Here is a 12,271-nt window from a genome sequence, read left to right on the forward strand (position 1 = left end):
GTTCTACACCCGGGTTTGACAGGCTCAAAGCGAGCACAGGGGTGAGGGCGGCTGTGCTCTCCCCGGGAAGACTCAAGCGTGGGCTGAGCTGGGGGCAGGCGTGGCTGTCTAGAGCGGATCCAACACGGTCCGTTCGCGACCCCGATAGCCAGGATGGATTCCGGCTGCGTGAGCGTTTATGTGCAGCTGAACCGTAGACGTGACCCACGAAAGTGTGCCCGGAGAGCTCTGTGACCCGGGACAGGACAGCACTCCTGTGACGCAAGGCCCCTGGCCACAGGGGAAAGGCCAATAACAAGATCTGAAAACGGAACATCTTCCACGTGGGGAAAACATGTCTGTCTGAAACACAACACGGGGGAACAATCTGTAGTCCGCACCAGAAACAAAGTTGCGTGTCCCCGACCTAACGAGCCTCTAGAAGTGAAAGAGAAGGGTCAGCCCGATGGGAGCAGCGGCACGGACACGAAGGGCCGCCACACGGCCTTGCTGTCACAGAAGGCAGAGCAAAACCTCACAGACGCCACTTCTCTCCCGTCAGACGGGCGAACGTCCAAGCCCCGGCGACACGTGGCGTGGCAGGTGCTGTGCAGGAGAGCAGCACGGTGGCCGGCCCGGGAGGAACTCGCGTGTGCATTTACCGCCCAGCCCACGTGTCCACAACCACGAACGTGCCCATGGAGACGCTGGCGAAGCTGTGCGGAGGCTCACGCAGGTCACTGTGGCCCTGCCTGAGACTGCACCACCGGGGACAGTCCCCCCTCCCCCCCAGGGGCTGTGGTCGGCAGACACTGGCCCCCACATGTCCACGCTCGAACCCCAGTGACCTGTAGGCTTGTCGCCACATGTGGCACAGGGGGCTTTGCAGATGTGATCGTGTGAGGGACCTTGAGATGCGGACCGTCCCCAGCGGGCAGGCCTGGGGTCATCACGGGTTTCTGAACAGGGCAAAGACGGAGGCAGAAGGGCCAGAAGGAAGCAGGACCTGAGGGATGTGGGACCACAGGCCAGGAAACCGGGACCTGCAGGCTCCTCTAGGAGGTGGATGGTGCCCCTGGAGCCTCCGGAAGGAGCCAGCCTGCCCGCAGCCTGACGCAGCCCACGGCTCGCCCACAGCCGACCTCCGACCCCCAACACTGCCACAGAATACATCTGCGGGGCTGGAACCACTGTATCTTGTGCTCTTTGTCCGGCTGCCACGGGACACCCGTCCGCAAGCCTGCCCCGTGTCACGCTGACACAGAACGGAGTGTTGCCGGCGGGTGGAGTGTCAGGTCCAGAAATCCTGTGGCATGAAAAGCTGCGCCTGGAGGAACACCGCGGTGGTGGGAGACCACCACGGATTTCATAGGAAAATATGAAAAAGAAACGAATGGACGGGTAAACTGTGCGGCTTCCGGAAGGGTGTTTCCAGGAGGGAGCAGGAAACGGGACGCCAGGGCGGGGCAGGCTGCACACTCCTGAGCGACCTGGCTGGACAGATCTCCGCGCCGCACCACGTCCGTGTCCTCCACAAACACCACATTCAACACCAAGGGCAAAACCGAAGAATTGAGAGCAAAATACGACCAAAACGGGGTGTGTCCAGGAGGCGGGTCATCAGAGAGGAAGGACTTCCAGGGACCATGAGTGCCCGACTCCCGGGGGATGCCCCCCATGGACCTCCCAGCTCTGGCCATGACAGAGGCCTGTAAGAAGCAGCCATGTCCAGCAGCAGCCAGCTGCCCCGGCGCCCAGACTGTGGCCAGTGAGTGTCACCCCCAACCAGGAGGGCCCAGGTCCCACGGGGAAACCAAGGCTCTGCTCCTTGGGGCCAGAGCGTCCAGTCCCCCCAGCGAGTCCAGTCCCCCCAGCGAGTCCAGTCCCCCCAGCGAGTGCGACACCGTCACACTGGGTGCCAACAGCGTCACAGCGCGTGGACCAGGGGACAGCAAGGCGTCCTGTCTACAGCGTCAGTGTGGCCACGGAGCTCCGCTCTGCTGGCCGCCAGAAGACACCCGGGGACCAGCTCTGTCCCTGACAGCTGTCTGGTGAGGGGAAGAAGGCACGTGTCCTTCTGGACAAGCTATTCTCCACCTCAGGGACAGAGAACCTTCGTCAGCACGGCGGCGAGTTGGGGACGACGTGTGGCAGCTGGGACGCTACTCCTCGGCGCTGCTCAGGGAGCCGTGGGCGAGGGGGACGATCCCTGGCGGCCTAACTCAGACAGAGCCTGGCGGCAAGTCACACCAGATCCCCCCGCCGGTGTAGACGTGACCGCTCACATGGGGGCGGGGCTGGTGGGGAGCACGTCGGGGACCAGCACATACACTGACCCGGATCGTCCACGAAGGAAGCACAGCGAGAAGGGGGACGGGGGCCTCCTGCGGGTCTGAGTCATCGAATAAACACAACGCGCCTGTGGGATCGACCGGCACGGGTCACCCCGGGGGCCCGAGGGACCGAGCTGCGAGCGGAGGTGCCCGCGAAAAGGCTCAAAGATAAAGCGGGACCCTTTCGGGGTCCGGTTCGCCTACCCTGAGTGTGGGCAGGAGCGGGGGACGGGAAGCGGCGGAGACAAGATGACCCCGAGCTGCTCGGGGGCCGGTGGTTTTTCTCCTCCTCCCCATTGTGTTCAGGCTTGAGGTTTCCCAAAAGGGAAAACGAAAGGAGATGTGAGGCCGCGCCGTGTGGCTGTGGGTCCCGAGCCGGGGCCTCAGCAGCCCAAGCGTGGGCCCACCTGCTTCCCCATGAGGCAGAGCCCACAGGACGGGCTGGTTGGCGAGGGATGTGGGGCCCAGCTCTGCGACGGTGCGTGGGGAGGCGTGGAGCTTGGGTCCTGGGGCCCCAGGGGTCACTGCCCTGACAAACGGCACTGCCTGAGCTACTGGAGATGGCAGAAGCGACAGATGCCCAGACACGCTCACCGGAGATGGACCCTTTGGGCTCCCACGGTCAGCAGCCTGGGCCAAGGGTGCCCCACCACCTCCCGGTCCCGAAGAACAGCCTCCAGCCGCCAGCCGCGCCCAGCAGGCCTGGCAAAGCAAGCTTCCTTCTCCCTCGGTTCCTGGGGGGACTGTGGGCTCACCCTCAGCATCCACCCACCGGGTGCACCTCTCTGGCCTCGGCCCCCAGCAGCGCCCAACCTGCGCGCTGGCCAGGAACAAGACCGAGGAAGTGGGCGGGAGCGACCTCCTTCTCCAGAAGCAGTCTCTAGGGAGATGGCTATTTTAAGGCACAGCAAGGCCCGAGTGACCCAGAGACCAAGCCAGCAAGTTCCCGTTGTGCTTTGGCCCACTTCGGAGCACGTGATGGGCGGTCCGTCAGATGCTGCCCCCGGGGAGGCCACCACGCGGGCTCTCTTTGGGACTGCAGGTCTGAGAGAGACGGTGACGCCGGGAGAGGGCTGGGCACCTGCAGGTCGCGGACAGCTTCAGCCCTCGGCCTGGGCAGCGTCCGGTGTGGACCCCACCACCGAGTGAGCTCCCTGGGGTAGGGAGAGGAAGGAGGCTGTGCCCTCAGCACCTGCGCTCCCTGCTGCCCCGTCCAGCCCCTGCTGGCTGGGCACGGGCCCCCACTGGCCCTCACAAGTCCTCCCACGGCACGCACACGCACACGCACACGCACACGCACACGCACACGCGGTGTTCCTCCGGCTCTCTGACCAGCGCCTGTGCCCGCCCCCCCCCACTCCTCTTCCCTCGGGTGGGGCTTGTTTGGGTCTCAGCATCCCTCACCCCTGGAGAGCCCTCAGCCCGCACCCCAGCGTGCCCAGCAGGGCCCCTTCTGAGAGGCCCGATGGACACAGGTCAGCTGGGCAGGGTCCCTCAAATCACTGCTGGCTCTGGGGCCAAACCCTTCCCATCAGGGGCCCCAAGTAGGAGCTGCTTGTAAGGTCATGTACGAAACTGAAGTCTGAACATGGACTCTGTGGGGCCAGATGGAGAGGGAAGGGCGGCAGCAGAGGGAGCCCCCGGCGCTGCAGCCACAGGAAACCTGTGAGCCCACCCGGCTTCTGCGGACGGGGGTTGACGCCAACACCCCCTGACAGCGTTGGGGGCTCCAAGCCTGGAGCGTAAGCACACCGGGGCCTCGCTGGCCTTGCCTGGGGACACTCAGGGCCCTCAGGGCCCCTCCATGCGGGAGCAGGTGCTGGCCCGTCCCTCCTCTCAAGGCTGCAGGACACGCGACCCCTCATCCCTTCATCCGTGCTGGGTGCCCGTGTCCCTGCCCCCCGTGGCTGCCGTGACCCACGCTGCTGTGAACACGGAGCGCAGACACCTGTTGGAGTCCCTGCTCTCGGCCTTGGGCGTGCGCGCCCAGAGGTGGCACTGGCGGGCCTGGTGGTATTTAAACAGCAGAGTTAATTTTTTTTTTAAATCTCTTCTGTGCACTGGCCTTTTCAAGATTTCAACTACTATCATCAGTTTGAGTAATTTTCTACTTTGCTCGACTTTTTTGGGGTTTTGCTGATTCGCGCAGGTGTGTGTGTGCATGCGTGCGTGCGTGCGTGCGTATGTGCGTGGGCTTCCCTGGGATGGGGGAGGCTCTTCCCTGCCAAGGGTCATTTGCACCATTTATGTGGCTACAAGGATGGAGCCTTGTGGGAAAACCCAGGGCCTGGGTGTGTGCGGGCCCACAGGCTGCCCTGCCTAAGGGTGACCAGCACCAGGCCACCAGCCACAGGCCCCTGCCGACGCGACTGGACACCGTGAATTCTGGTGACTGTCACTAGCCCGGCCTTCAGCAATGCTCCTTCCCAGGGTTCCCAAGGCGACTGGCGTGGTCAGGCCAGTCAAGCACGTGATGGGAACAAGGAACGGAGGCACGGGCCTGTAAGGTCCGGGTGTCCGGACGTCTCAGGAGGGGCTCTGAGCCTGCTCCAGGAGCTGGCAGGACACAACAGCTCTGAGCCCTCGGCCACAGCTGCGCCGGCCCCACCCCCACTGCGTTCTTGCCACTACTGAGGGCGAAACCCCAGAAGGGCCCCCTGTTAACTGCAGATGCTGCCCCCAGGTGCTGGGCGGGAGGCCCTTTGCTGCCTCTGAGGTGTTTCCACGGCAACGGCTGGGCGTCCTCAACAAGCAGGGTCCACCAGGAAAGGACTGAGGCCCTGAGCCCCAGGACTGCACTTGCCACACCGGCCCCGCCACCCCCTCCCACCTCATCTCCAAGGTCCTTCTGAGATCTGGTGGTCACAAGGGGCTCAGGAGCTCCCTCAGCTGTTGGGGTCTGCAGCCAAGGCACACTGTACCCCAATTATCTTAGCTTTTCCCCCATAAACTGAAGAGAAACAAGACATGCTGGTCCGAACTCCCCCCAACCCCCATAGCATCTCAGCCAGTACTCCTACAAGAGCCAGACCCGCCGGAAGGGAAAAGGGTCCCCAGGCCTCACAGCTGGACAAGAGCCCCCATATCTGCCAGATCTCACAGTAAGCTCCCTAATTCGGAACCCACGGCCTCCTGACAGGTCTGAGCTGGGTAGGGGAACAGAAGGCGGCCAGGCCCACCTACCCACAAATGCACAGCAGCAGGCCCTCCCAGAAGGCTCTGTGTGAGCAACAGCCCACTTTCTGTAGGTGCAGAGAGGAAGGGGTGCCCTGGGGTACAGGGCGCTCAGGGCAGCTAGTGGGAGGAGGCCTGGCCTAGGAAGGGCAGAAACCTGCCGAGGCAGGACCAGGCCACAGGGGCAGAGAGGGGCTGGGGTGCACGACGAGGGCCAGGACCTTCCCGCTCAAACACCCAACTGTGCCCACTGTGCAAAAGCCTGTCACGTCTCTGGAAAACGCAGCCGGGTCAGGGACTCTGGACTCACAAGGGGACACCCACCCCCAATTGACAAGCCTTTGCTTCCTAATGGGCTGTGTCCTTCTACCGCCTTAATCTTTGCTTCCTGATGGTCCAGCCTGACCAGGTGCCCCCCTGAGGAGGCTCCGCACACCCTTGTCCCGAATGGAGACCCAGACTCTGCCCCGCGGATAGCATCACTGGGAGCCCGTACCTTCCAGCAAGGAAGACATTCAGGTCGGCAAAGCCAGAACCCCACCCACTGGCCACACCTGCCGCAGGGCTGCCCAGGCTAGGAGTATCCGCCACAGCCAGTGACCACCCAAGTCCCCGGCCCCCAGCAGCCACAGTGGCCTCGGGGGTTGGCAGGGTGACAGACGTCACCATTTTCCAATAAACTGCAACACTAGAAAGTAAAATCTCCTGTTAACAGTAACAAAGATAATGTGTGCGTCAGCTGAACAAGCAGAAACTCCACGAACAAGACAATCAACAGAACAGAAGGCCAAAGACCGACCAAAAATACAACATTCCACTGGAGAAGCACTGCAGCCCGAGTTGGGGAAGTTTGCAACTTTCTCTGAACCTTTAAACGCAGTTCCTACCCAAAGTTCATGACTTTGTCTGGATCGTGACAACACTTCCGCAGAAGTTCCAATGCAAAACCAGTAAGAGGGCCGCGGGCGTCCGGCAGAGGGTGGGGGCCGGAGCGCAGCAAGGAGCGCGGCCGGTGGGGCGGGCCGGGGCGGGGGCGAGCGCGTCCGGGTCCGACTGCGGGCGGGTCGAGGATCTTCTCCAGAACGGCGTTGAACGTACTGGCTAGTTACAGGTCAGCCAAGGGCGCCGAGAGCTGGGCTGGTGCTGGGGACACGGCCGGGGCCAGACGGGCCGGGAAGGGGCGGCTGGGGACACGGCGGGGGCATCGGGGGCAGAGAGGGGGCGGCCGGGGCGCAGCGGAGACGACGGCCGGGGCGCACCCCGCAGGCTCCCCGGGGGAGGGCGCTGGGCCCGGCCCTCGCCGTTCGCCGCGCCCGCCGCCGGAAAGGGCCGCGGGGAAGCAGGACCTCCCCTGGCCCGCGGCCCAGAGCCCGAGGCCCAGAGCCCGCGGCCCAGGGCCCGAGGCCCAGAGGACGGCGCCGCCCCTCCCCCCCGGCGGGACCAAACCACCGCCCCTGCCCCGGCGCCGCCCTCCCGGCCCGCCCTGATCCCGGTCACATGACCCTCCCGGGCCAACCCGAGGGCAGCTTCCCGCGTGACTGGGCGGGGCCGAAGCGCACGGTGCAGCCGGCCGGTCCGATGGCGGCGTGCGGGGCCGAGACCCGCGGCGGAGGAGCGGCCCCAGCCCTTCCCCTCCCGGCGCTGTTCGCGCACTGTCACCCCTGCCGCTCCCTGGCGTCGAGTGTCACTTGCGACCCGAGGCCCCAGGCAGTGGCGTACGGCGTGGTCACCGTCGTCACCGCGGAGGCCTCCACCTGCCCCGCGCCCGCTCACCTGCCCCGCGCCCGCTCACCTGCTCCGCCCGCTCACCTGTCCCGCGCCCGCTCACCTGCCCCGCGCCCGCTCACCTGTCCCGCGCCCGCTCACCTGCCCCGCGCCCGCTCACCTGTCCCGCGCCCCTCACCTGCCCCGCGCCCCTCACCTGCTCCACCCGCTCACCTGTCCCGCACCCGCTCACCTGCTCCACCCGCTCACCTGTCCCGCGCCCGCTCACCTGTCCCGCGCCCGCTCACCTGCTCCGCCCGCTCACCTGCCCCGCCCGCTCACCTGCCCCGCGCCCGCTCACCTGCTCCACCCGCTCACCTGTCCCGCGCCCGCTCACCTGTCCCGCGCCCGCTCACCTGCTCTGCGCCCGCTCACCTGCTCCGCCCGCTCACCTGTCCCGTGCCCGCTCACCTGCTCCGCCCGCTCACCTGTCCCGCGCCCGCTCACCTGCTCCGCCCACTCACCTGTCCCGTGCCCGCTCACCTGCTCCGCCCACTCACCTGTCCAGTGCCCGCTCACCTGCTCCGCCCGCTCACCTGCCCCGCCCGCTCACCTGCCCCGTGCCCGCTCACCTGCTCCACCCGCTCACCTGTCCCGCGCCCGCTCACCTGTCCCGCGCCCGCTCACCTGCTCTGCGCCCGCTCACCTGCTCCGCCCGCTCACCTGTCCCGCGCCCGCTCACCTGCTCCACCCGCTCACCTGTCCCGCGCCCGCTCACCTGCTCCGCCCGCTCACCTGCCCCGCGCCCGCTCACCTGCTCTGCCCGCTCACCTGTCCCGCGCCCGCTCACCTGCCCCGCACCTGCTCACCTGCTCCGCCCGCTCACCTGCCCCACAGGAGTGAGGCCCCCTGCTGGGCTTACCTGGGCTCAGGCGTCTTGGGAACAACAGCCCCCACCCCTAGCCCCCAGCCCAATCACAGGAGCGAGTGGGGAGGAGCCTCCTGCACTGAGAACCGCCCCCCCACTCCTGGCCTGGTCAGAAGAACCAGGCACAAGGGCCCTCCACCTGCCAGCCGGTGGGGCCGGCGTTCCGGGCACACGCTGTGAGCTTCCAGCACCAGCTTCCATTCTGCTCTGCAAAACAAAGCCATCTCCCTGGGGGCCGTGGTTTCTCAGGCATGGGGGACTTGGGAGGGTGGGGAGGGGCGTCTAATGGGGGCAGAGCTCCAGTTTTCCAAGACGAGGGAGTCGAGACAAGGACGAGGTGGTCACTCAGCAGTCCGGAGCCGCGCACCTCCAGGTGATTACAACCGTGTATGACTCCACGACAACAGCAAAACAACAACAGCAAAAACCCGGAAAAACCGAAAACACTAAGCAGACTTTGTACCCAAGGTCCAGAAACAGCAAGCTTGGGAGTGGCGGTCAGGGAGCCAAGGGCGGTCACAAATGCGCCCCCAAAGTGTGGGGCAGCCACCGAGGGAGCAGCCCTTGCTGGGAAGAGCTGGTCCTGTCACAGGCGCCACTTTGCCTCCCCTCGTGAAGTGGGGGCATCAGTGAACTCGGGGTGTTTACAGCTGCTCGACCCAGTCGTCCGCAGAGAGCCAGGGTTCCCTGTGCAGTCGGGCATGGAGGGCCTGCGCACACACATCTCAAGTAAGGCCACAAACAGGCACTTACAGGCTCGGCCACACATGCTTGGAGCCGGCCCTTCTGAGTCCTGGGCGAGCTTCTGCATCGGGGTCACTGCTCCAGCCACTGAGAGCAGCTGGAAGGCCCAGAGCCCAGTTCCAGTGACAGGTCCTTGGCTTCTCCACATCCAGAAAGCCATCGAGGGCAGGGCGCCCTGGGACTACAGCCCAGAGACCCTGCAGGCCTCATTAGGCGTGCTCGTTAGGGAGCCATTCCAAGGCAGCTCGCCCTCTGAGGCTGAAGTCTCAGCAGGACCTTGCCGGCACGCCACCGCTCTGCAGAGTCCCGTCTCCGGGAACCTGCGGCCAGCTGGCTTTTCAAAGCTAGTACTGGTCCGAGAACCGGAACTCCTGGGGTTCTGCAGACGGGGCAGTGGGGGGCGTGTGTGCCGCCTGGCAGTGCAGAAGGAGCCTGAGGGGGACGGCAGGGACGGGAGGAGGCAGGGGCAGAGAAGTGGCTGCCCCAGGTCAGCCCCCAACACCGCTCGTCCTCCGTGTCTCCCCATACATGCCACTCTTCCTGAAACCTTGGTGCCCTCCACCGCCTGACCTAACCTAACCTTAACCTAAGCCCCACCCTGTCTGTCCCTCGACCTTCCCCACACCCTCTGGAACCGCAGCAGACAGAATTTACAGTCGGTTGGGAGAAGCAGGGTGGGCAGGGGGCAACCCAACCGGCAGATCTTAAAAATACTCTTCTTAACGAGAGTGTTTGCTGGGTTCCTGCGAGGGAGGTCATTGCTTCCGTTTATAACTTCCCAGCTTGGGGGACCCAAGGCTCGGCGTCCAGACGCAGCTGCATGGAGAGGGGAGCCAAGGCCTCCTCTGCCAAGCCTCCTCCTCTGCTCCGAAGAAACTCTGCACCCAGAAGTGACCCATCTACAGCAGGCCCACAAGGCCAAGTCCCGAGAGCTAATTTTAACCTTCTCAGAGTGCTCGTTAAGCCTCTTTGAGTTATAATTACCCCCAATCTCGAGACGTTACAAGGCAGCAATCAGGAAGTCAGATGTGGACAAGAGAACGAAAGTAGCAAGGGAGACGTCTTCGACGGCGCGGCCGGCCAGGACGAGGACACAGGCTCAGCTGCACTGTCCGCCCTGCCCCCCCGCACCCCTGCAGGAGCAGCCTGGCGTCAGAGGGTCCCGGCGGCTCCCGGACACTGAATATCCGTGGCCACCCCCCCCAACCAGGGGCTTCTAAGGCACTTCCTTTGTGGCCTTGAGTGGGCTCCCGCCTCTAAAGAAAAGTGGCCCCACCGCGGGGCGGGCATCAGAGTCTCAAGTGAGGGGGCGTCGGGGTCTTGGTCCCACAAAGCCCCACAGCTGCTGCCCATCTGCACCATCAGCTCCCACGCGCGTTAGAGACCCGCAAAGACCTGGACGGAAGACCCCAGTGCTCCCTGAGCGAGGCTGACACCCCACTCTGACCCTCCTCATTGCCAGCCTGTCCACGTCCCCCACCGACAGACGTGGGGGTCCCGGCCTCACAGAGCCGGTGGGCCTGCGGGGACGGTCCCTACCATGCCCTCCTTGCTGGCTCTGCCTTACCTTCCCGAAGCTGCCCTTTCCGATGGCCCGAAGGATCTGGAAGTGGTCGAAGTTCACTGCAGAAAAAACAGAGACATACCAGGTGAGCTAGCAGAAAGGCCCAGGGCCCTCCACCAGCCCCCAGTGGAGCCACTGTCCAGGGGCTGCCCCCCACCACTGCAGGGAGCCCTCCCCTGCACCCCGGACAGTGGGTCCTGGGGCCTGCAGGAGGCTCAGCTCAGGCTTGTGTGTAAGCAGGGACAGCCTGAGCCAAGGCTGAGAGGTGGGTCCTGGGCCGGGCCATCCCTCTTCCCCGGGCCTCCTTGCGAGGCCAGGCCACCCCGCCCACAGACCACGCAGAGGACAGGGTGTGCCCTTCAGTCCCAGGCACCTAGACACCCCCACCCTGAACTGCCCCCACGCAGGAAGCCCGGAGCCTGCCTCCCGCCCTCCCGCTGAGTCCCCCGTGGGGTTCACGGGGTGATCTACGGGAGAGCCTGCCACGGCCCGGGGACGAGTAACGGGCACTTTCTGAAGGGCGGTCCCCAGGCCTGCGGGAAACCACCCGAATCTTGACTTCCATTAACTTCCCCCAGACTTAAGCCCCTCCTAGGGAAAGGGGTTGTTGGATATTGCAGCTTTACTAACTATCCTGGTCCTCAAGGAAGATGCTCCCCGCCATGCACACGGGCTGTGCACACGGGCCACGCACAGGCCACACACACAGGCCACACACAGGCCACGCACAGGCCACGCACATGGGCCATGCAGAGACCACACACGGGCCACGCACACGCGGTGCCTGGGGGTGGTCATCTGGGAGTGAGCAGTTCGGACCGGCTCTAGGACTCCCGCTTCACTCTGAACCTGACATGTGAGCTGCGCTCCACTGGTTTCCTTCCCATGAGCATCTCAGTGCCCCAGGCAGCTTGGACCAGTCTTGCTTCCCACACCGGCCCGCCCCCCAGGACGCGGCTCCCCCAGCTGACTACCACGCGGCCAGATGGTCCCACCTGTGCCCCAGGTCTGAACCCTCCCCAAGTCCCTGTCCTCAGGTCTGTGCCCTCCCAGGTCTGTTACCTCCAGGCCTGTGTCCCCCCAAGCCTGTGCCCCCTAGGCCTGTGCCCCCCGGTCAGGGCCGCCCCCAAAATGACAGGCTGCTCCATGACTCACAGCTCTTGTTCTCTTGCTTTGGGCTTTGCAGCACCCGCTGAGCCCGGCTCCACTTCCAGATGCGGGCCCTGGGCACTCGTGAGACGCCCCAGACACCCATGACCCTGCAGTCAGTGCAGTCTGGGCTGCTCCCCGGGCGGGGGGGGGGCGACAAGGGCCCTGGCGTGCCACACGGAGAATGGCGCGTGGAGCCTCAGGGGGCACCTGTGCGCGTGGCCCAGCACGTGGCGTGGGAGGACCCGCCCGGGAGTGGAATGGAGGGCGTTAGGGTCAGGCACCCTCCCCCGGGTGCCAGCACAGCGCTGGGCCGGCCACACACCCCAGGGCTGAGGTTAGCGGGGGGCTCAGCCACGGCAATCACGGAGCTCAGAGAAAGGCAGACGCGGGACTCCAGACTCCCAGTGGAGGGAGAGGGTGGGGGCAGAGCGTGTTAAACAGTAGGTCAGGAGCAGAGGAAATCCACACCGTGCCCCCCACGCCACTCTCACTCCCCGGAGGCTGAGGTTAGCCCAGGGCATCTGGGGGAAAGAGGCGGGCGGAGGTCAGCCAGGCACGGAAGTGGTCCACACCGGCCGGCCCTGTGGCCTCTCCTGCGCCTGCTTCCAGGAATGGGAGGGGAGAGCGTGCACCCCACTGCACGGAGCCTGTGGCTTGGGGCACAACCACCCCCACTTCCTGAGACCCCAGGGC

General features: G+C 65.2%; 1 protein-coding gene across 4 annotated transcripts in view; it reads right to left on the reverse strand.

Annotated features, from left to right (window-relative positions):
- STK32C (serine/threonine kinase 32C) overlaps positions 1-12,271 on the reverse strand; it is a 69,171-nt gene that overhangs the window by 18,738 nt on the left and 38,162 nt on the right. The window contains exon 2 of one of the 4 annotated variants that reach the window (XM_032312635.1): positions 10,430-10,485. In XM_032312635.1, the coding sequence (XP_032168526.1) occupies positions 10,430-10,485 (56 nt within the window). Of the gene's footprint in view, positions 1-6,373; positions 6,649-8,059; positions 8,152-10,429; positions 10,486-12,271 lie in introns of those variants that run through there. The other 3 variants (XM_032312638.1, XM_032312637.1, XM_032312636.1) reach the window with 3 other exon arrangements.

This window comes from Mustela erminea, chromosome 14 (genome assembly GCF_009829155.1).
Source record: "Mustela erminea isolate mMusErm1 chromosome 14, mMusErm1.Pri, whole genome shotgun sequence".
Lineage (NCBI taxonomy): Eukaryota > Metazoa > Chordata > Mammalia > Carnivora > Mustelidae > Mustela > Mustela erminea.